General features: G+C 41.7%; 1 protein-coding gene across 1 annotated transcript in view; it reads right to left on the reverse strand.

The window, feature by feature from the left end:
* The window catches only part of LOC111220139 (glutamate receptor ionotropic, delta-1-like), a 542882-nt gene that overhangs the window by 22634 nt on the left and 495664 nt on the right, over positions 1 to 24584 (reverse strand). The window contains exons 9-14 of the mRNA XM_022743126.1: positions 23511 to 23612; positions 21044 to 21166; positions 19962 to 20036; positions 19404 to 19746; positions 16891 to 17029; positions 1702 to 1897 (exon numbers count right to left, since the gene is read on the reverse strand). Coding sequence (XP_022598847.1) covers positions 1702 to 1897; positions 16891 to 17029; positions 19404 to 19746; positions 19962 to 20036; positions 21044 to 21166; positions 23511 to 23612 — 978 coding nt within the window. The remainder of the gene's footprint in view (positions 1 to 1701; positions 1898 to 16890; positions 17030 to 19403; positions 19747 to 19961; positions 20037 to 21043; positions 21167 to 23510; positions 23613 to 24584) is intronic.

The raw sequence follows: 24584 nt of genomic DNA on the forward strand, positions 1-24584 counted from the left end.
TGACCTCTCCTGACCCTGAACACACCACAGTTCAACACACTCTTATCAGATCCTATAAAAAGTGAAGTCTGTGTTTCTGCAGATTCCAGTCCAGTATTGACATCTCTCTCTGGTGATTGGGTTGTTTTTGTTGCTGCACTGAGAACCCACTTCATCTGCACGCTCTCTGATTCTGAGTCAGTGGAGTGGACACTGATCAGAGCAGAGGACACTGTCATTATAAAGACATCCAGCGTCGGTGTTACAGCTGGGCAGTGCTCAGGTAATGATGGAGGAGCTCTCTGAGGGCTTGTTTACACCACATACTGTTCTCAGAGATGAAAATTAAAGATCAGAGTGATCAGAGTCTGACCGTGCTCTCAGTGCAGTCTGGGTAAATGTGGATCTCTCTGGCAGCCGGGGGGGGGGGGCAAGCAGCTCTGTATTGGAAAAGCACTCGACAATAGCAATAAAAGTGATTAAAATGTGTGTGCGCGTAACGGTTTGGGGAGGAAACGTCAAAGAATCTGGGGGGGATGTTTATCATGCAAATGGCTGAATAATGGATGCGCTCAGAGCCGATTTGTCTCCAACGCTAATTTGTCATCGGCTTTTTGGGAGATCTATGAGCATAATAATATACAGCAGCAATACACAACTTCTGTTTCCACACACACACATACGCACGCACGCACGCACTGCAACACTGCCTCACTAATTGGTGTATTGTGGAACTGCTGTTGCAATTAAATAACGGGTAAACAGAGGAGTCTTAGTGTGTTTGCCTGCTGTGAATAAAACAGAAGCTGTGTGTGTGTGTGTGTGTGTGTGTGTATACCACAATGACTGACACTACAGCAAAATCAGGGACAGACCACACGTGTGTATGTGTCATATGTGCGCAAACAAAAAAAACAAAACATAAAACAACATAGGACTAAACGATGCGAGACGAATGTCTCCTAGATACATGTATGTTTTTATCCACATACATGTGACTGATTCATTATTACATTACAAGCTGGGGACAAAAAATGATGAAGATAATACAGAAGATAAACAAATATCTGAATAGACTGAACTCATTCCACAGTCTTTGAAACTTCTACTTTTCACTGTTGGTTTTCAGTTACAGTTATAACCTGTAACTTTTTCCACATTTGAATGTCTGTTAACATCTAGACCTGTGTTCTATATGTTGTTGAGTCGTGTTCGTACATTTTCTCAAATGTTTCCATCAATTCTCAAACCAGAGAAATCTGTGATTTTAATCATGGTAATGGTTCATTTCATCGGTCGCCTGTCAATGACATCATATACTCTATGATCGTGTTTCAGTGTTTCCTGCCTGAAGCTCCACATTGACTTTTTCATTATTTTTAAGTCACTCTTTTAAAATCGACTTCTTACACTGTGGTGGTTTTATACTATATATTTTAACCAGATGAGGGTTTTAGTCATCGGACGTCCAAGTTTTTTAATTATAGTTCTCAAACACTTTTGGGGATATAAACAGGATGTATACTGTTGTCATTGATTCAGCGAGTTACTTTTTTAGCCTATATTTGTTTACATTTTGTCAATCTGTCCCCATTAAAAGAAAGCTGAGGTCTATAAAACCTTTTGGCTTGATAATTCAAAGTTGACTTCCGAAACACATGTGCGGACACACACACACACACACACACACACACACACACACACACACACACACACACATACCTTGCGTATGCCCTCAGATGGGCTGGACACGGAGTAGTCCATGCCGTTGTTCTTGCTAATCGTCCTCCACAGCTCAGCGTAGGTGCTGTCCTGCTCCAGAGGGTTGGTGCCTTTGTTCCTGAAGTAGTCGTACACCGCCGAGTCCCTCACCGTGCCATAGTCCACGTCGATCTGCCGCGCCAAGTCCTGGAAAGACCTGGGGGACGCGACACGGTGTTAGCAACACTCGGCTAACCCTGGACCACGTTTACAGTATGCAGGATCTGGCTCGGGTTTGGAGGTCTAGACTTGACTAAGATTCAGCTCAGGTTAGTTAGAGTTCTCATACAACCTTCATATAAACCTGAGCCAGCTGAAGCTCCAGAGTTGATTCTGTTTGTCACTCATGAATCAATGTGCTGGATTTCAGCCACTGTTCAGACCCACCGACCAAAGACATTATTGATGACACAACAGCTAAACTATGTAAACAAAACCACAATTTATGTTTTCAATTAACAGTTTACTTACAAGTCTTTCCTCATACATTACCGTCTATTCAGAATAAAATAAAATAATAAATGTACCCATTATGAAAAGTTATTTCATTTGCTTATATAGTCATCTTTTAAGATAATAAGTTTAAAAAATAATAAAAATATAAAATCTATGGAAAGAAGAACTGGCCCTAAATGTCCCTCTCGGCTCACTGTAAAATAATGAGCACATGTATATTAGACTCTGTGAAACAGGAATGGACTCTGAACACTGAGCTCCAGAGACACAGCTCTGAGCGACTGATCATGTGACTGATCATGTGACTCTGCTGTTCACTGTGGCGCCTTCACATCCACTAATGTTAGCAAGCTGGTTTTCGTGATGACAGGCGAGACATGAGGCATTAATGCAACAGATGTTTCCCCGCCTGCTGTTCGGACACACACTGATGAGACATGTCAGCCGGTCTGGTTTCATCACTGGGGGGTCTGAGTCTGACTGGAGGTTCTGGTTCACTGAAGACGTGGACATGGAGCTCAGTCTGAGGAGTAGCTGAGTCTGTTATGATTCTCATGTTTTTTACTGACGCTCATCACAGTGACTGAGGGAGTCACAGGTCCGAGCTTTAGCTCTATGAGCTGTCAGCTCGACGCTCCAACTCATGACTTTAAATTGTTTTGTTTCATTCACCATCTCCTTCATTAAGACTACGAACGCTGGGATTTCACTGATCACCGCAGTGATGGACGTTTAAAGACACGAAGCAGTTGGACTTGTGTGTTTTCTCCGTTTCATCTATGAGCAGAGAATCAGTCACATGACGATTTTGTGTTTATTGTGTTGAAATTGGATTTTCTCTTAATGTTCATGTTAATTTCTTGTCGTGCAGTGAGCGTGTGGAGCTGATGAGCAACAGACAGGATGCTGTCGGGACGATGTTGATTGAATCGTTAATAAAGCCGGAGTTTTAATTACATAATTACAGTGCTGGTGGAGATGGAGTCTAATTGGATTTTGTAACGGGTAGATGTATGGAACATAAACCAGCCAGAGCTGCTCCGAGTCTCTGGAGGGCGACTCCACAGTTCAACATCATCACTCAATAAACAAGCATTTTATTTATCTTGAATTACCTTCATACTGAGCTGCACACTGACATTTACACATTGATACGACTCGTATGTTTGACATGAACGTGGATCATTTAGTCTTTCATACTCAGTTTCAGCTGATTTACTTTTCTTTATGTTTAATACAGGTTTGTTTGATTTAACAGTTCAAAATTCAATTATTACATGTATAAGTTATATGATTATTAGTATTAGTATTATTAGTATTTTAAGCTCTGTCTTAAAAGAGGCTTTTGGTTTTTATTTACTGTTTTTTTTATTATTGTAAAACACTTTGACAGGTTCCATTTAATAAAGTTTATAATAATAATAATAATAATTATTATTATTATTTCATAAACATGTCACCTCTATTCTGTCTATCTGAAAAACTAATAAACATCTTCATCTTTTCACCTCATCACATATATTCTGTCAACAAACCAAGATGTCAAGGTATATTTATCATGTATGAGGGTTTTAACATGAATCTCCACAAGCTCTCCTCTACCCATAATCCTGTGTGTTTTAGGGTCATAACTTCAGTGTTCAGTGTGAACGTGCTTCAGAAGCTCTAATTGAATTTTTACTGTATTTCCAGTTTGTTTTAGACACAAACTTTCCACATCTTTTAAAGCTGTTTAGTTATTATAGTAGTATTGGTATAGTTCTTTAGTTATGATAACTTTATGTTTCCCCTCATGTCTCCGTCCTCCTGCCTGAGTCTCCTCTCCTCTCTGCAGATGGTGGACATAATGTTTTCAGGTCTGGAGCCACTTGAGATCAAATAACATTGTTTCAAATGAACTGAGCGAAAAGAGGAAACACTAGAGTTTGAAAAAGCACCAGGTCACAAAAATGGCCATGTAAAGAGGCTGTTACTCAGAAATTGTTTGTAAGTAGAGTACTTCAGTGAGAGGGGCTATTTTTCAAAAGCTGAATGTCACACACACACACACACACACACACACACACACACACACACACACACACACACACACACACACACACACAGAGAAACACAGAGAAATGATGTAACACAATTACCCAGATAAAAATAGTATTTTATGAGAAGGTTCAACTTTCTCATCTCGAACCTAAAGCATCTAAAATATCGTGAGTGAGTCAGTGACTTCACAGCTGACAGAGCCAGGCGAGCTGTCTCCGCCTGTTTCCAGTCTTTATGCAAAGCCAAGCTCACCGTCTCCTAGCTGTAACTTTATATTCAACACAAAACATGAGAAACGTGCGTCAGTCTGAACATCTAACTCTCCCCCAGACAGCAAAGACATATTTAACAAAATGTCAAATTATTCCTTAAATACATATTTTATTGCGTTTTTTATTTTTAAAGGCGTGTATTCCATGTCCTGTGTTTTCATAGAAATAAATAAATTCAATAATCTATGTTTATATATTTAATGGTACAAGGGTTGTGTTAATTTGAGCCATTACCCGTGGTTCTGTGATGTTTACATGAGGAGTTGAAGAGTTATGGAGCATTAAACAGGATGTATCAGGGGCCTGTTAATTAGTTCCAGCCTCAGGTTTTGTGAATGCAGCCTCTGGTGTTTTAATTTAAGTAAATAAATGCAGATGTAACTTCCATAATTTCACAAATTTGTTTGTTTGTTGAGACAAGTCAGACGCTCGATAGTTTAATAATGAACCACTGATGGAAAAGAAGAAGATATGAGTTGGTCTTTTAAAAAACCGGGAGGTGTTTATGGAATAATTAATGTCTCATGAGACCAAACACAACACAACCCAGCTGACCTGAGTGTTTACCACACTGTGGATATAATGTATGATTATTAGTTTAATCTGAGGAGAAATCATCAGCTCTGGCTTCAGTTCACCATCACAGGGTCAGAGTCTCTCACACGTTCTCTGTCGAGTTTGATTCTATAAATCTCAACTTTTACATAAGTGTCACACGCACGTTTCAAGTCCTCTTTTGAGCATTTGAAACTATATGAATGAGGCCCCTCTGCTTTTAAACCCCAAACTAGTGCTGTGCACTCAAGCTGTCTTCAAACCCACAAAGCTTTATTTAAAATTTTATAGTGGAGAGCAAAAGATTTACAAAAACAGCAAACATGTCAGGCTCCAATTTGGGGAAATGTGTCTGAAATGATGTGGTCTGATTCTCGGGTTTGAATACTTTTCTCAAACTACACATCAATCCGCTGGAGTCAAGAGTTAGGACATGATACACGGAATAGATTATATAGATTTTTTTTATATTAGATTATTTAAGAGTTAAATTTACTTGTTATATGGTGTTACTGTTCGTATCCAGAATTTCTCCCATTTTGTTGCATTACTATTACACTGAGTTCCCGGAAAAGATTTTATTGATGACTTTTAAGGCGCTTCAGATCTACTGACACCGTATGTGCCCAGCCACAACCTGAGGTCCTCAGCCAAAGCTCTGTTAGCCGTTCCACAATCTCTTAAGCTTCTTTTAAATCCCCCTTAAAGACATTTTTACAGGTTTGCTTTTTTTCTGCGCTTGGGGTCTGAATCCTTTTCTCACGTCTTAAATCTATAACTATGTTAAGTCATTCTCATGTTTCTTATGGATTCATTTGATCATTTTTAACTGTTTTATCCTCATTATCACACTTTTCTTATATCTCCTCCCCAATGTTGTTAAACCTTTAAACTGTTTTTCAATCTGTTTTTTTATCATTCATTTTTATTGTTCATCCTCAGTTTCATCTTGTCTTGTAAAGTACTTTGTGACTGTGTTTTGAAAGATGCTATTTGGAAGACTCGAAAGCACAATGGGGATCTTATAAACAATAAACCATCACATACATTTATATCCTACGTCTTGTTGAACCGTTGCCAATCCCTCATTCAGTCTGATTCTCTCTGGTGTAACAGCTACAATCGGAAAACCCTCCGTTTGTTTGAAAGAGACGTTCAGCGGCTTCAGAGGAACGGCAGCCTGGCGGTGTGCTCCTGGATGTCGGAGTAATGACAGACTTCGCTCGGGGAACAGCAGCCAGTGAAGGCGGTTGTCAGTCAAAAGGAAGATGATTCTCTGCTGTCTGAAGGGGCTTTAAAGAAGTCTACATCGCATGCAAATCTCCACTTCAGCATTCATCCAATGTCTATAAAAGCAAAGTCTTGCACTTAGCATTTACTCGCCACGCGCTTGAGCAAATCGGCCTTCACGGAGTAACGCGCCGGGGATTTGCTGATGAAAACGTCAGGTTGGATTTGATTTTTTTTTTTTTTAAGAGGAGAAAAGACGGACAAGGAGGAACGCAGCCGCTGTGTCACTGCGCCGCATATGAAGTGGCTGATGTTGTACCTTCAGATGGGAAATGAGAGATAACATTCTTTATTCATACACAAGATAAACAGGATGAGGAACAAGATGATGTACCTGAGCTGTGCATTTTCCTCGAGTGTGTCGAGTGTGTTGAGTGTGTCGAGTGTGTCGAGTGTGTCGAGTGTGTACTCGTGCGTTCAGGCCTGTGAGAAATGTTTTCTTGTTAGTTTTTTTTCTACTCAGACGCCACTTTTAAAGAGACGACTGTGGATTTAAAATCTGTGTCTGTTTGTGCAGCGTGGAAACAAAACTCTTGACTTTCAACAAGGTGAAACACTGCGTCCTCTGGTTTTTTCTTCTGCTCCAAACAACAACTACATTTTAATCTACCTGGAAACGATTCATCTGAGCACCTGGTTTTAATTTAGTTTTAGTCTTTTGGCAAATATGTGGATTATGGGTGATTTTAACCTATTTTTCGTCATTCATTTTTTATTTTTACATCCTCTTAGCATTTTGAGGTTACATCAGCCGCCATCTTTGTTGTGTACTGTTACCATGGTACCATGCATTTTGCTCTCTGTATTTCGACACAGGTCTGCACTTTGGATTAGCTAACTACTGTTGCTCCCCTCCGAGCGTGAACCGTGAAGACTGAGCAGCGTTCACAGTCGAGCGTCTGACAGATGCTGTGAATGTTAATAAAGCTGGTGTCCAGTGAGGCCTGTTTGTGTCTCAGTCTGGACTGAAAATAGACTCGTTGGGTCTTTGAACACGACGCACACAGAGGGGTGACAATGGTTGAATCAGAAGATAAAAAGGAGGGTTCACACACTTTGATGTTTGACCCACTCTGTGTTTTCAGGGCGTGAAACGCACCAACAAAAAATGGGAAAAATAAAATGTTACTTTTGATCTTGTGCCTGTGACGCCGGCTAGGAGATAAACACCTGAACAATGCTGACACCACTCACACCTCAGCACTCACAGATGTTTGATCAATGCTCTTAAAGAATCTGATGGTAGATCACAGCTCATATGACCACGATGCTGTGAAATTTACAGGTCACTATCCTAAAGAACTGAAGAGTTTAAAGCTACAAGCTAACGACTTGAAGGTTTGAACTGAAAACCTTCTAAAGACACAAAGCTACGTGTTTTCATACAGAAAGTCTCTCTTCAGACAGTAACATAGTCAGCTCATTAATCATATCGAACATTTCTGCATCCTTTCCCAAACTTGGAGCCTGAAATGCAAATGGGGGTTTCAAGAAAATTTCTCATCGCATGAAGATTTGGATAAGCAAGAGGTACGAGTGTGGTGGACAAGCATCCAAGAAAAGTTTCTGGGGCCAGTTGCACAAAACACCTCAAGTTAGGTTTACTTGAAAAGTTTACCAACTTCTTTGTGTAAACACTATCACAGCTCTTGGCAATCAGATTTATTTGTCTTTCTTTTTGGTTTCCTTAAAACAAAAACAGTTGCACAAAGCACCCTCAACTTTTCTCTTTAAGATTTCCTTAAAATGTTCATTTTAATGTTTTCTCCTTACGTAGTCTTCATTTCTAACTTCAGAATTCACTTAAAGTCAGTTCAAGTGTTGCACAAAAGACTTTATCAACCAAAGTTCACCATGGTGAAGTTCCCATCAAAACAACAGGAGCATGAGATAGCGGCTAACAGGTATCACAAGTGCTAATGGCAGCAAATCAACAGTCTCCATGGAAACAGTAGAATTTTGCCTTTTAAATCTTTCCTTCCTTAACTAAGCAAACCTTTTAAGAGATTGTGTGCAACACCTTTGACACTCCCTCAGCTAAGGAGAAATTAAACCTTAAGTGTCATACTTAAGGTGTTTTGTGCAACCGGCCCCAGATCTTCCAAAAAAAAAATCAAACAAACTTGGCGACACTGGTGTGGCTTTCACTTGTTGGAGAGACATGGGTTTGGCCTCACTGCTCTTAGACAGGAGTAGGCTATGTAACTATTACATTTACTCTCCCTAAACAATGAATTATCATCTTGGAACTGTGGTAATTTCTCTGTAGTCTTCAGTGTTTGTGTAATTACTGTCACTGTCACTTTACTTAAGTAGGGAGTTGATGTTAAGTTGAGGCGTCAGCTGTAGCTCTGCAGTAGGTTTTCCAGCGTCTGAGCAAACAGGGTAACATCAGTTTGGGAGTGGAGGCTGCAGATTATGTTACAAATAAAGACAATGAGCTTAAGGACTCTTGTGGAGCTTAATAAAATTTAAACAGCTGACCTCAAATTGAAGCTAAAAAGAAGAAGCAACGGTGCTGTGGACTCAAGTGCTCATTAGGATCAAACTCCGGCTCATGGCTCTGTTAAATAGAACATGTCGCGTCAATATGTCAGACTTGTTGACAGCGAGGAGAGCTGCAGCAGATACACTGGTAATTTATGAATGAAATGTCAAGATGCACTCATTTGTTATTAATCTGATCTGTGCTCAGTTTAAAAGAAAATGATGTGAGGATCAATCAATGTGAATCATAAACAAGAACGAATCTGTTCACTAATCCAAACAGTTAGACGGACAGGCAGACAACTGGCCGGGCAGCAGGTAAATTATAAATATTTCCACAAGCTCTTATCACAAACTTTTCTATTTTCCAGGCTGTTATTTTATCAAATTATGGCTTTTTTACCATCTGGAGTTTTTGTTCATAAAAACAAAAATCATACATGGAAGTCTGTGTTTACCCCGGCCTGTCTGGAACATTAAATTATAGTCCATATGAGCTGACTGAGGTCTGAGGTTCAGGAGGTTCACAGTGATCACAGCTGCAGAAATATTTCATCAGTTTGTCTGGGTTTACTTGGATCGCACTGCTGATCGAGGTTTATTCTCTTCTGCAGAAGTTCTCAACAAGGTTTTTACAGGAGGAGGAGAAGTAACTAATGAACTGACTCTTGTTTCTATAAATGAGCAGTTTGTGTATTTTTTGAGAGCATTCAAAAATGGACTTTAGAGGGTTTTTTTGTGTTTGATTGTGATGTGACATCAGTAAACTGAGCTTCAGCTAGTGAACGAATTACATGTCCTCCTGTTTTACTTCTGTCCTTACCTGTAGGATTATTCTTTTCCTTTTTTTATTGCACTGCTGGGTTATAGATGAGGTTTGGACGTTTTTTGGCTACTTAAAGTCTTAACATATGTGTGAGGTTGAGTTGGTGAACAGGTACAAGTGTCTGTAACGCAAATGACACTTTTTGCACAGGTGTTTTAAAGATTTACGTCTTCAGTAGGAACCAATGGGCTCAGAGCTGAGAGCCACAGACAGAGGAGGGAAGTCAAAGTACTGAGAGACAGACTAAAACATTGCTGGTTTGGGTCTTATTTGGTGACTCCAGTTGTTTTTGGATGGAGGCTCCATCATTTGCAGAGTTTAGCTCATAAGTACTTTATCACTCTGTTGATTGTTGAGAAAATACCTCAGTAGTTTATGCAAGTGAAGACTGAATCAGTTAGTGCAGATGGATCCTCCTGTTTGTTTGTGTGTTGTTACAGAAATAGCCTGCTGAGTGCAGCCTTTCAGGCCAGGTGTTGAGAGGTTAGTCTCACCACCTACATTCACAGCATCTCTGTTTAAAGTTGTGAGTGTCTTGTTCATGTAGAAACATGCTGTAATTCACTGTTTATACAGCGGAGCTGACAGTCAGTCGACCTTATCACAGAAATAAACCTCACACAGAGATAAACAGCCGATCACATTAACACAACTCAACCTGGCATCAGCAGGATAAGCGTGTGTGTCTGCGCATTTTTTAACCACAGAGGCTAAACTGTTGACAGCCATTAGCAGCGGCCTCAGATGTGACTGTTATGGTTCAAGCTGAACTTGTTAGTGCTGCGCCTCTTTGCACCTGAGGCCATGAAGCTGTGAAACTGAGCTGACAGGAGTTGTTCTTCACTGTAAACAAAAACAACACTGAACTGTATTTCTGAGACAAAGTGAAGTGAAAATAACTTTTTGACTCTTAAAGCTCATTGTCTATTCCAAATAATAAAACCCCAGCCTCACAGCCCTCTGCCCCCCCCCCCCATCCTCCCCAGTTTCATGTCTCCTCCAGGTTCTCTCTGAATTTCTGTAACTATACTATATAAACTATAAAACAGCAGGTTCACAGACTCTTCAACTGCTTCCTCTTGAAAGAAAAACAGTGTTATAATTTAACTTTCTGCCTGTTGCAATCTGAGCTTCTGCATCTCTTCTGCTGAGGCCTGATCTTACCTGGTGGAATTCAAAGCCAACAAAGCTATCCTCACAAAACCAGATCACACAAATGCAAATCTGGAAATCTTCTTATGGCTTTCACCTTTATTCAGAACTTTTTTTTGAACTGGGTGTTATAGAGGTAACTTCAATGGGGATGATTGTGTGGCTGCAGGGCCTGTTTTGCATCTTGGAGGATGAGGCTGGTCTATCCAATATTTTTCTTACAGTAAACAAATCCCACGAAAAGACAAAAATCAATAAGGTGTTAGTCTGTCTCTCAGCACCTTCCCACTGAACATGTAAATATATATTTTCCTTCTTTTTCTAAGTCTCAACAAGTTCCTAAAACAGCCGCTCACTGAAGTTTTTATCAAACAAATAGGAGGAAACAGTGCATTTGTTGAGGACTATTTTCAGCGGTGGATTAATCCACATTTGGTGTTGTGGTATTTTGGGGCAGCAGGATTCCTGTCTAATTAATTCTTCTTCATATGTATTTTTTTTCCTTTCTACATGATTATTGTGTGTTGATTTGTTGAATTCTTCTTTTTCTTATTGTCATTTTTTGTTTTCCAAATCATGTTTTACTTATTGGTGTCATATTTTTGACCTTTTTGTTTTTAAGTTGAAGGAAGTTGTCTTGACTTCTCCTGTCAAATCTGTTTTATTTTGTTTTCTGGTTGTATCTGTTTTTATGTATTCTGTACTAAGCTCTTATTGGCTCATTTGTCTGTCCTGCTGGGGAGATGTGGGTGGTGAGTCAGCAATTTTGAAACAATCCAATAGGAAACAGGTTTAGTTTACAGCGCTTTATGGGATGGCTGTAGGGTCAACGGGCAACGTGTGGTGGTTCGGGTTAATAAAGGAACACATGAAGTCACCTATGAGTCTCGTGAGATTATGTTTATTAAAAACACGACATGTCACGAATTCATAGAGCCCGCGTCGGGAAGATACCTCTAGCGGAAAGAAGGAGGAGGAGTTTGGTGAGCAAGTTAAATGAGTAACAGCGAAGACGAGTGGAGCAGGGAAGGAGCTAGCAGGATGGCTAACGCACCCAGTGCTACATTTAGCATTCAGCCACCAGGACCCTTTCCATTTTTCTAAGCCGCACGAGTGGACAAAATGGATACGGAGATTGGAGAGATTCCGCCAGGCGAGCAACTTAACTTCAAGCTCTGAGGAAAATCAGGTGAATACTAGAATCTACTGTATGGGAGACGAAGCAGACGATGTCCTGAGAGGCTTAAAGCTCAGTGATGTAGACCAACGGCAATACACTAAAGTGAGGGACGGCTCTCAGTCATTCTTCATAGTGAAAAAGAACATTGTTTATGAATGCATACAGTTTAATATGCACAAACAGGAAGCAAACAAGACTGTTGATGCTTTTGTCACTGCCCTACATGCATTAGCAGAGCACTGCAATTATGGGACTTTGCATGACGAGCTCATAAGGGACAGGATGGTGGTCGGACTGGCTGACACGCAGCCATCAGAACTCATGCCAATGGAAAAAAATCTGGACCTGGAAAAAGCTATTAATATGGCAAGACAGTCTGAGGAGATTAGAAAGAAGCAAAACACACTGAGTAGTGATGCTAGCAATGTAGAAATGATGGATGGTAGTTCTGTGGACAAAGTGTTTAGAGGCAAACAGCAAAAAGAAAAGCCTAAAGTCAACAAATCCAAAAGCAATGGAGATAAGACACCCAACTGTCAGAGCAAGAATCCTAAGAGCTCTCAATGCTTCAAATGTGGTGGCACGCATGAATGCCCTGCTAAGGATGCAAAGTGTTGATCCTGTTGGAAAAAAGGTCATTACCAGCATGCATGCTATGCCGGTAAAGCTGTGCATGGTATTGAGGGAGAGGCGGAAAGCTTCTTTCTTGGCTCTGTGACATCTAATGCTAATCCATGGACTGTCGACAGATATAATGGACAAAAGTATTACATTCAAACTTGACACTGAAGCGGATGTTACTGTTGTGTCACAGACAACAGTATTTTCTCCAGTACACAGCTGCCTGTTCTCCAGAAAGCTGACAAACCCGGTCTAGAATGGATACCGCTGGACGTGTCGGGGTTCACCAGATTGCAGCTGAGGTTCGGGGCTAAGCAGACAATAGAGAAGGTCTATGTGGTCAAAAACTTGAGTATGCCCTTGCTCGGGTTGCCAGCCTTTGTTGCCCTTGGATTACTCATCCATGTCAACAGCATAGACATGGAGACCCTCAAGTCAAGCTACCTGAAGCTATGTGGCAGCCTAGGTGAGGTACGACAACCATACAGCATTGGGCTTAAACCAAAAACTGCTGGGTCTGGGACACGGACCAGGCGACGGCATTTGAAACGCTGAAGAAAGCACTGTCTTCTCCTGCTGTGCTGGCTATGTATGACCCAAGCAGAGACACCAAAGTGTCCGCCGATGCTTCATTATATGACTTGGGAAGTGTTCTTCTCCAGAGGTGGAAGGAAGAATGGAAGCCTGTGGCTTATGCATCGCGGTTGCTTACCCTAACAGAACAACAGTACGCACAGGTGGAAAAGGAAGCCCTGGGTCTGACATTGGCCTGTGAACAGTTTTGGGATTTCCTCATAGGAGAGCATTTCTACCTGGAGACTGATCATAAACCCCTCATTAGCCTACTTGGAGCACAAGGTCTACATCTTCTGCCCAGAATTCAGCGCTTCAGGATGAGACTAATGTGCTACACATACTCCATCATACATGCGCCAGGAAAGTTGCTTTACACAGCAACACCTGTAAAATCACACGTCCTCAGATGAACAGGATGTGATGGAGAGCACCAGCGTCTATGTGGACTATGTTACTGAAAGCCTACCTGTCAGTCCAACATACATGGACAACCTGAGAGAGCAGCTCAAGGCAGACAGTCTTCACTTTCGGTTTTACTTTAACCTTACTTAAAGCTTTCCCTCTCTGCTCAGGACTTTGGACAAGTCATAAAACTCACCCCTGCTCGCCTCAGAGCAACAGTTAGGTCAGTGCGTTCTTCAGTAACAACAGGAGGGTTAAATGTTAGAGAGGCAGAGAGTGGAGTGTCAGCAGGTGGCGTTCAGACAAGAGACTCTGCTTTCTCAAATGCATTAAACACATGAACTCAGAAGCTGTGGTCTCATTTTCTTTCCAAAAAAATATTGAAGCCTACAGCTTTTTCAGCTGAACCATCGACCCTCTAAATTCATCACAAGATCAGCGCTACTTCTGCAACCATTCACTCATGGGTTGGTTAAATTAGAGATGAGCCGCAACTCTGCTTTGGCCTTCCACAGCAGAGGTTTGAGATGATCGATCTTTTTTAGGAGCCTCCTTGAGATTAATAATCAGCCAAATTCCTGAGGTTGAATGAGCAATTAACACCGTGCTGCTGTGGAGTGGCAGCCATGTTGAGCTAAATCAGTCATCTCACTGGGAGGGAGCGTACGAGACGAGTCATTACTCTGAGCTGCTTCTGAGCTTTCTGTGGACAGAATACAGGGTAATGTGCTCTCTGCTAATTAAGTGCCCACAGAGCCTGATCAGGTCACTCAGTTTAAATGCAAATTTTTACAGACACAGGGAGAGAGACGTGTCCTAAAAATGTTGCTTGGTTTTGCAAACAGCTATGAATCCGTGCATGCTGTAATCCTAACCCTGTTCATATACGACTAAGATGCAACAGCAAATACGTTTTAAAACTATTTAATCACAAATAGATTATGTTTTTTTTATCAACTTAATGAGGACATGTAGGTAATGGACATTTCTGAAAAGTAGCTAAATGTTTACATTGAATGTTTCTGTCTCTGTTGCTGAATTCCTGACCTTTGTGTGACCACCACTTCTGTAGGCTGTGAGAATATAGCACTTCCTGCCAGTGAACATAATGCAGCGGTCATGCCACAAAGTGTCATATGTTGTGGTATGCGCGGCCAGAGGCTTGGTGACGCATCTGCTGTAGCTGGCGAGCTAACTGTTCAGTCGCTCAGTCACAAAAGCTCATGGAGCTTCTCTCTACTGTCTCTCTGTGCCCTGTTTACTCTGGTAGTTTGTTCACCATTGTTTAACATTTCACTCAATAAAAAGCTACTGAAGAGGGAAAATAAACCTCTCCAAGCTAATAAGTTTGCTAAAGATCATTTAGCAAATGTGTTTGCCCCCTTAGTTTTCTGTGTTGGGATAAAGGGAGTTCATAGTGAAATTTAAATCGTTTTTGACGTTTAACCCTTTAATGCTTTAAACATTATTTTTAGGGGCTTTGAGGCTTGTTCAATCCAAACACTCCTGCTTTCAGTGATCACACACCAGAGTAGCGACTACACACAAAACACTTATTTACATCTGTTAATGAGAAAGTGATCAAGCGGTATGGGGTCACTACTGAAGCAGCAACTTATGACGTCCTACTGGCATCCACAGCCGTGAACACAAGCAGTTGTGATCATTATGATGCAGGTAGAGTCTGTAGGCATTTCTACAGTGCATGCATTACATTAAATTAAATGACAGTAATCGGGCTGACACTTAATTTACCAGAAGTGCACACAAAAAAGTGATGCTGTACTAGAAAGATGAATGAATCCAACAAATAACATCACCACAAATAATTAAATCACAGATCAAATCAAAGTGCTGCTTCCGTCAACATGTGAATGCAGTTCAATATTGTTTATAGGGTTTAATTAGAATCTATTTGTGTGTTTCTTTAAAAAAAACTAAGTGCTGAGTCACTTTTACAGCTGCTGTGACTTGATTTCTCCACAGGGATCAATAAAGAATATCACCTCATCATGATGGAGCAGGGTCACAGCTGCACACTCTCTGAAGTCTCTAAAAACCTGAACACCATAAACTTTTTTTCTGCCGGTCTTTGGGGCTCAGAGCTAGGTCAGACTCTGACATCAGAGATCATAAAGACTAAATGAACTTCCGTCAGTGCAGCTGATGAGGACTGAGCTGCAGAGAATGACTCCAGGGAGACGCTGACTGATTATTTACTGTCTGAAAATCACTGATCCCAACGAGCTGCTGCTTTACAGCCCAATAGACAGACGCACCATTACTCTGGCGTGAAGAATTTACTCCCTGAAATATTTCAAACTGATCTGCTGTCAAAAAACAAATGCTGAAAATGAACGTTGTCTTGTTTTCTAGACACATTTTCGATGAATGATAGCAGTAAGTGCTAAGAATTTCCTGTGACTACTTCATAATTAAAGTCAACTTGTTTGGTGTCTCACACGTGTAAATACTTGACATATTTTAACCATATGCCTAAACTAAGTCTAAACTGAACCTAACAAAAGCTGTATGTTAATAGACTGGGTGGAAACAAATGAATATACTACTAAGGTTTTACAGCAGAAAAATACATGTCAGGATAGCATAGGGCCATAATACATGATTTAAATAACAAGGGGAGACAGAGATGAAAGTTAAGTTGGTCTAAAGTGTCTATGATTTAAAAAAAATAAGGAAAGATCAGAAAAATTTTCCTTGTGTGCACTTTTGAGACGGTCCCTAACCTCAGCTCATCAGGATCCTGTCTACAAGTCCTGCATTGCACCAGGCTTCATGAGGAGCACGAGGTCATAGCGACACGTCAAGCTTTTTCCTGCACTGAACTATTAATCTAGTGAAAACAGATGGAAAGTAATTAAAGGTTAATGTCTGATTATTAAACTTTAGAACTATTTACACCTCAGTGGTTTTAGACGGCAGCCTCTTTGTTTACATTTTGGCAAAGTCCTGCTGGTTTGGCTACTGTTCACACTGTACAGAGACCTGGATTACTTTGATATTTGATGTTGGAGTTCTTGATATCACTGATTTGACTTAGTTATGACTGATAAAATGTGAAGTTTGTGGTAAAGTGTGTGTTTGTCCTCGCGTGAGAGACGGGAAAAACAAACATTCAGATGCTGAAGTCCATCATCACTTCATACATTACCATTTGTTTACATCCTTAGTAGCTGCAGACACAATGGCTCCAACTGTTAATGTCAGGGTGAGTTCAGTGTGTGTGTGTGTGTGTGTGTGTGTGTGTGTGTGTGTGTGTCTGTGAACCTTACCATATAGCATGGTCCATGCGTGACACAGTGAGGTATGCTGCCAAGTTTGCGGTGTATGACGAACACACGATGAGCGTGAAGAGCCACCAGCTGCCCATGACGATCCTCAGAGCCACCGAACCCGCCAAACCGTCCCCGCCTAACACACACACACACACACACACACACACACAAACACACACAGACGATTCAGGTCATTACTCAAAACCTGTCATCAGGGTGATTTATAACAGTTTTCAGACCATTTTCAGAGCTGGGACGCGTTGAGCGCACCGTTTCACATCTCACAGGTCTGAACGGACACATGCTGAGTCCTGTGATGACCTCTCAGTTACAGGTTGCTCTGAGTGACCAGGAGGACACCTGCTGCATGATTCAAACAGCAGGTGAGAGCGGTGCTTTATCACAGTGAACCGAGAGGCTGCACAGCTGCATCTAATCACAACCTGTTAGGCCTAAAAGCTTTGCCAGGCAACCTGCCAGACCATAATAGATGCAGCTGGTTGTCTCTGCTGAGAAAATGTGTGTGTTTTTGTGTGTGTGTGTGTGTGTGTGTGTGTTCATGCTCGAATATGTTTGTCCAAATCCAAATGTGTGTGGATCCATTTGCGGAGACGTGAACACGCATGTTTTCAGGTGTCACTGTGTGTGTGTTCTTGTCGGCCACTTCTATCTCTGTGAGGACAGAAGAGAGGAGTCAGAACTGACAGTGAGGACATTTTTAAAAGTGAGGAGGGTCAGGGTCAAAGTGTCTTCAATGATTTTTCTTCAGCAGTTTGCAGGTGACGCTGGTGGACTTTTTGGATTTTGAAAAATATGTAGATATTTAGTGGAAAGAGGAAATTTGTTTTAGAAAACAAGGACATTAAAATGACAAAATGATGGACAGTCATTTTTGCCTTTATTCAGATAGTGAAGTGAGAGACGGACAGGAAAGTCGGGGAGAGAGAGAGGGGATGACATGCAGCAAAGGGCCATGAGTCGGATTCGAACCCGCGGCCACTGTGGTGAGTCATTTTGGATTTTCTTCCTCATTGTTATAAATTTCACATTTAAAAACAACAAGGTAAGAATGGGAAAGGGAACAAGAAGAAGCAAGAGAACAAGAGAAACAAGAGAAGTTGGGTCATTTTTATATGAGGACACTTTTGAAAAATGTAAATGTGTTTGGAAAAGAGAAAACTTATTTGAAATAACAAAGACTGACTTGGAAAACCAGCCAGAGTCAAGATTCCTTTGTCAAATTGCCAATGACATTAAAAAAGTGAGGGCATTTTGGAGGACTCTGTTTGGAAATGTTTTTGGAATTGAAGGAGGATTTTTAGAAGCTTCTAGAAGGCTGTTTGAGTTTTAAGACTTGATTTTAGTGTAGAGTTAGGTTTTTAGGAGAAGGTTAGGGTTATGGGTTCGGGATATGTCAGTGAAGGTCCTCACAAGTACAGAGATGTGAATGTGTGTGTGAGCTGCTGAACTGGCCGTCTCTCCTCATATAAAGGCTCCTTTACTGCCCTGTTACACTGAACAGTCCTGAAATGTAGTTTCATTGTTACTGCAACAATCCCACAAACATCTTTATTGAGATGAAGGAGCAAAGGCTGTCAATGGCCGATTGGTCAGAAACGCACACACACCCGCACACACACCCGCACACACACCCGCACACACACACGCACACGCACACGCACACACACGCACACACACACACACACACACACACACACACACAGACACACACACACACACACACACACACACACACAGACACACACACACACACACACACACACACACACAAAAATCCACATTCAGTATTTCTCAGTGACATTTCCTGGAGCTCTGTGCTCTGTAATCTAAGCCTCCCTCTAATTCATTTAAGCACTTTAAAGTTTTATGACCATGTTTCTGCTTTTCTGTTAAATATTTCAGACACTACAAATCCTACTGTGATTATTTTTTCCCCTCTTCCATTGCTGTGTAATCCGTGTAACCGCTCTAAATTAAAACTCCCCAAAATCAAACTCAAATCCGTCTTTACAAGAGCGATAATCTTCCCTTTGTTGTGATCAGCCGTGATTGATTTCAGACAAACAGCTGAGCTGCTGAACTGTGAGAATATCTGAAAGACAGTCACAGTTTTTCATTCAGTTCTCAGCCGATGTTTTGTATCCAGTGGCTGAACAGTAGACCCAAACCGGTCCGGTGTCCCGACAGCAGAATGAGACACGTGGCTGCTGCAAGATGTTCCTGCTGTTCAGGTTTCACACGTTTTTCTACCTTCACATTCACACAGATGCAGATACTGAACAATCAAGTTACTGGGCCATTCCCTTTAAAATCCCATGGCAACCAAAAAAACATTTTCTCTCAAGTTGAACTCTAGGATTTGGACAAATTTATCTTTGAGCAAATCTATTCACTTGAAATGTTTCAAATTCTGGTCGAAGTACAGGCCAAACGGTCCAAATCAAACCGTTCTTACTGTGTGTTTCATACGTCACCATCGTGTCTCTCACCTTGCTGCACGAATGCTCCATAAACGATCCAGATGGCACTGTGCAGAGTGCCTGACCCCATGGTGCTGGGTGGCTGGCCTGGTGGTGCATTCTGGTTGGAGGACGAGCGCAGCGCCTGCAGCCTGTTGAGCAGGAAGATAAGCACTCCCACCACCGGGATCGCCGCGGCGATGCACGCCCAGACGGCGAGGTCGAAGGGTGCGAAGAGGGAGAAGATGTTGATCTTCTCCTCAGGCTTTCGCAGCAGGATGCCGACGCTGTAGTCCAGGTAACGTTTGCTGAAGTCCACCACGTTCTCCCTCTCTGGAGTGATGGTGATCGCTGACACCGCCAGGTCGGCTCTCTGGGGGAGGAGGGAGGGGACGCAGAGGGAGACAGGTGTGCCACTCAGAACATAGTATTAATGTTTTGATTTGAAAAGACTGAATTTATATCTGATTGAGTCAAGTGTTTCAGGCTCAGACACTTGACTTGAGTACAGTACGACCCTTTTATTTAGGCAACAGTTGCAAATTTTACCTACGGTTGGTGCTCGATGGATTTTGAGTCTAGCTTTACCTTGTTGATGAGATCACCAATCATCCCGTTCCACGAGCCGTTTGGAAGCTGAGATCCATATTTACTGTCTGCCACCTGGAGAAAAGATTGATAAGGTTCAGTTTATACTCCTCATTTCATCCAAAAACAAAAATCCTCGAGTCGGGCTCAACGTCATGAGGAAAACAAGATGAAAGCTCAAATTTCAACAAGTCTCATATGATTCAACATGTGATTTTTGTGCTGAGAGAAACGTGGTGAAATCTGTAATCATCGGTCCAAAATGTCGAGACATGTCCACTAACGGCCAACTGCATTCTTTGGAGGCTAAAAAAAGACGTGCTGTATGAAAATACTACAATCTGACTGCTGCTATGAAAAATGGCTCCAACACTATGAGAACTGTGCAGAATGGATGATGGGGGTTCTTGACGTGTCTTAGCTTGGTGTACAGCCACAATTCAGCAGACATCCATCGCACAGTCTGAGGCCTCGGAGTCGACGGTGTGCAGTCAGAGACAGATCGGGGTAAAGATTTTATTAGATCAAAAAGGCTCCGTGTGTTAGGGACGGGTACGAGTACTCGATGTTGACGTCATTATTCGAGTAGCGTTTCACTACTCGTGCACCTGCGCACGTGTTGTTTTTGGCTACAATGGTTCAACTCAGTTGGCGTTACGTGCACCATGGCAGCCGTGACCAGTGAAAGTGATGTCTGGAACTACTTTGATAAAAAAGACGACAATAACGTGCAGTTGTGCAGTTCAAGATATGTGGTGTTAAACTTGCATATCATGTTCTCTGACAGTAGGCCTGGTCAGGGAGGTCCATGTCCGACCTCCTGTATTTCTTTTTTTTTTTTTACGGTAAAAATATATTTATATACATATATAATTTGCGAGTAATGGAGTACTGGTTCAGCTACAGGGCAAGCTGTGATCCAGCGTTTAGCTCAGGTCTACGTTATCAAAAACAGCTGAGAAACTGGTGATGAAGATCAATACAGCCAAGAGTTTGTTTAATCTCATGTGGGACAGAGTGAGTCATTCTTCTGTATGGTGTTCATGTTTGGACTAAAACCTATGCGTGTCAGTTAGTCCCACCTGGTAGATCTCATATTTGAAGCCCAGGATTTTGGCGAGGGCGTCCAGGACATCGATGGAGAAGCCTTTATATCTCTTCGGCTGCCCCAGGATGTTCTCTGCCACCATGACGAAAGGGTCCTCCTGCAGAAAAAGAGAGGGAGGGAGGGGGCTTAACAGTGTGTTCACCAAACTGCAGCTTCAAAAAATAAAAAACAAACAAAGTAAGATGAACTTCCTCAGTCTCCGAGAGGAAATCAGAGCAAAAACAATAAACAATTCTGAGGTTTGGCTACTGACAGATTTAGTGTTATTTAAGGTACCTTTGAGAATATGTGTAGAATATATTTGAATATATATGATACTGGCATACAGTATCATCACCTTCTAAGTTGATGTGTTGAACTTGTGACCTCACAGCTGTTTATTTCCACATCGAGCAGACAGAGATCAACATGATGATTCATGTGTAGTGGTGTCTGTGTCCCAGTGTTCCCTCTCTTTCTTTCAGCTCTGTGTTTGGTCTCCACCGGCTCCTGAGGGAAATCTCTGGCTCTTTAGCTGCTAAATGCTCCACTGTGTTCACCAGCTGCTCTCTGACTGTGCCTGTCTGCTGTTTTCCTGCTGAGCAGGTAGAGGAAAGTGGCTTCTTACAGATGTTTCTCTGAAAACATCTCGCTGCTGCAGCTGAAAACGACACTGTAAGAGCAGTGAGAGTGGACCAGAGCAGTAACGCTGTGTTCGGACAAATAAACAATGAGCTGAAACTCACTGTAAAGTTCTGTCAAACTGAGGGGAGCTGCAGATTCAGCTGGTGACTCTCTGTAGGTTCATCACAACCAGAGTCGCCTTACACATTGTCACATGGTTTTTTACATTCTCATTTCACACATTGGTATTGTAAAAATACTGATTATACTCACCCTGGGACCAGGGATTTGGATTTTGTGGATTTTGTTTTAACACTGTACATGAATTATTGAACATTAACTGGGTACTAGGGTTTTTCTTTTTGACAGAAGAAAACTATAGTTGTGTAGCCTGCTACCTTGCTTTGATTTGGCTCTACCCGCTGGCCCCCCGTTTCCTCACCTCAGTGCTTCTGGTTGTTGTGTTTGTAACTGATCAATTTTAAGTCTGTAAAACTCTCAACATTTTTACCCATTTAACCTGTGTAATGTTCCCTCCCTTTCCCCCGGTGTTTCTGAGTTGTAAAATGCAACATTTTTAAACTAATTATATCCCTTAGTATCTATAATAAACATCAATGAATTGCAGGACTTTTTTTCACAGAAAAAGTGAAGTGCTCACCTCTATTCAGACAGAAGCGTGGGAGAATATATGGTGAGTCAAAGTAACAAAAATCAGCTGTGTATAATCACCGAAATGCAGCTATTCAATTACCACAGACGCTGAGAGAGTGAGAGACGATTCATGTTTTACCTTCTCACATGATCAGGTTTACTGATAATGTCGGTGCATTCAGGCGTCTGTGTATCAGTGGCTGTGTGTTGGGTGAGTGTTGGTAGCTGGCAGCAGTCAGAGCTGGAAGTGTTGCTGCTTCAGGGGATGAACCGCAGGGCGAAGGTATTAGTCTCGCTTGGTTAGACCTGCGTCTCGTCGGTGCTGTGCCAGCACAGGAGGAATCTCTGGCTGAACCCACCCGCTGCTGCTGCTGCTGCTGCTGCTGCTGCAGCTGCTCTGGGACCGGGGGGGGGCGAAAAACGCCCGGCTGTTTGTATCTCTTAACCTAATCACACTGACCGGAGGTGCTGCTTAAGTCAAGGTGCTGGATCAATGTCCTCTCAGAAAAAAATAGAAGAGAGGAAACCGTTGGGTGGAGGAGCTTGAAGAAGCCACGGATGACTGAAAATAATAAACACTCAGAAAAACTCAGAAACAAACTGAGCTGTGTGAAGTAGTTTTTTATTGACTGAGGGATTTTTTTCTGGGGATTTACTGTGGTGGTTTTGTGCTGTGGAAAGTTGAATTATTTCTACATCAAGAACTGAGCTTGTGTTGAAAGAACTGAATATACACCAAACTAACACTGGGTAGTTCCTCGGTTCTTCTTCTCATAGATCAATGAGAACCAGATGTAGAAACTTTCCTTTTGAGACTGTGCTTCATGTTGACATGACTGCATCACATCATTGCTGCAGATTCATGCTGCCAATCTCCTGTTCTGCTCTCTACTGGATACAGGTCTGGAGACTGAAGTTCACTGAACTCACTGGCATTCACACCACGACTGTTAATAAGGAACCAAAGTGAGACAAGAAAACTTTGATGTGAACATTCACTGAAGCTCCTGACTCCATCTGCAGGAGTTCATGCATCGTACAGCTGCAACCTGATTGGCTGATGAAATAATCCCTTTGGTGCATCAATATCCGTGTTATTGATACTTTGGTGTATTGGTGTCGATTTAAAGTAAACACCTTTACATATAATGTCTACTTTAGTGTCATTTACACACGTCACCTACCAGTAAAGTGACCACCTTGACCGTCACTCCCTGCATGCCATTCTCTATCCGACTCTCTTTCAGGCTGCCGTTCAGTCCGTGCACCGAGTCCCACGTCGCGAGCTGCAAGACACACGGAGGGAAGACAGGGTGTAAACAGAGTACAGTACAGACACATCAGCGACACAAGGCTGAGCTTTATTAATGTTATTTGTTTGTGTGTCAAAGGTCCACAGAGAGAACACAGAGAGGTGAAAACAACAGGCAGAGCACCCGTCAATTAAACAAATGCTACATGGCTCACAGGCTGCAATTTTACAATTTATTCACTGGTCTCACTGGATTTCATGTTAGTCTGCTGCTGCAAATTAGACAGGGACAAAGAGATGAGTCTAGAGACTGAGGTAGAACCAAATTAAAAGACATCTATGCCAACAACCCACTCCGGCATGTTCCCATTCATCGCATTTTTACCCACACACAAAACAAAACTCACCTAATTGGGTCCAAAAAAATAAAACCCACCTCCTTCTCCAACAGCCTTTTCAAAGCCCCAAACATCCCTCTCAGAAAAATGAACTCCAGGAGCGTTGTGGGTTCATTTGCTTCATACAGACACTGAGTCCATGTACATGAATTAGACAGCAAATTAGACAGTATAATGTTGATTATTTTATTCAAACATCATAATGGTGTTTTTGTACTATAACAATAAATACTAATCATTTATATATGGTAGAGAAAAAACAGATGGAAAGTTGAGAGTGAGATTGTGTGTCCTTGGGGTCTAAGTACTCAGAACATCCTGTGTTTGATTCTGGTTTCAGATATTTGCTGCAGGTTTTCTCTTTTCTTTTCCTCTCCTCCTCTCTTTTCCCATGTTTCCTGTTGATCTCTACTGCCATCTTTCAAATTAAGGCAAAATTGCCCTAAGAACTATAGTATTAATAAAAAAAAAGACAAACAAAAGTCCTCCATAATAAACATAAATTTACTCCTAGTAATTCCAAAGTTTCGAGCCATAACAATGTGATGCTGAGACATGACTTTTTTGCCTTACTAAATAGAAATTAAGAGTCACAATTTTTACCTAAA

Source organism: Seriola dumerili, unplaced genomic scaffold (genome assembly GCF_002260705.1).
Source record: "Seriola dumerili isolate Sdu_G_001 unplaced genomic scaffold, Sdu_1.0 BDQW01000068.1, whole genome shotgun sequence".
NCBI lineage: Eukaryota > Metazoa > Chordata > Actinopteri > Carangiformes > Carangidae > Seriola > Seriola dumerili.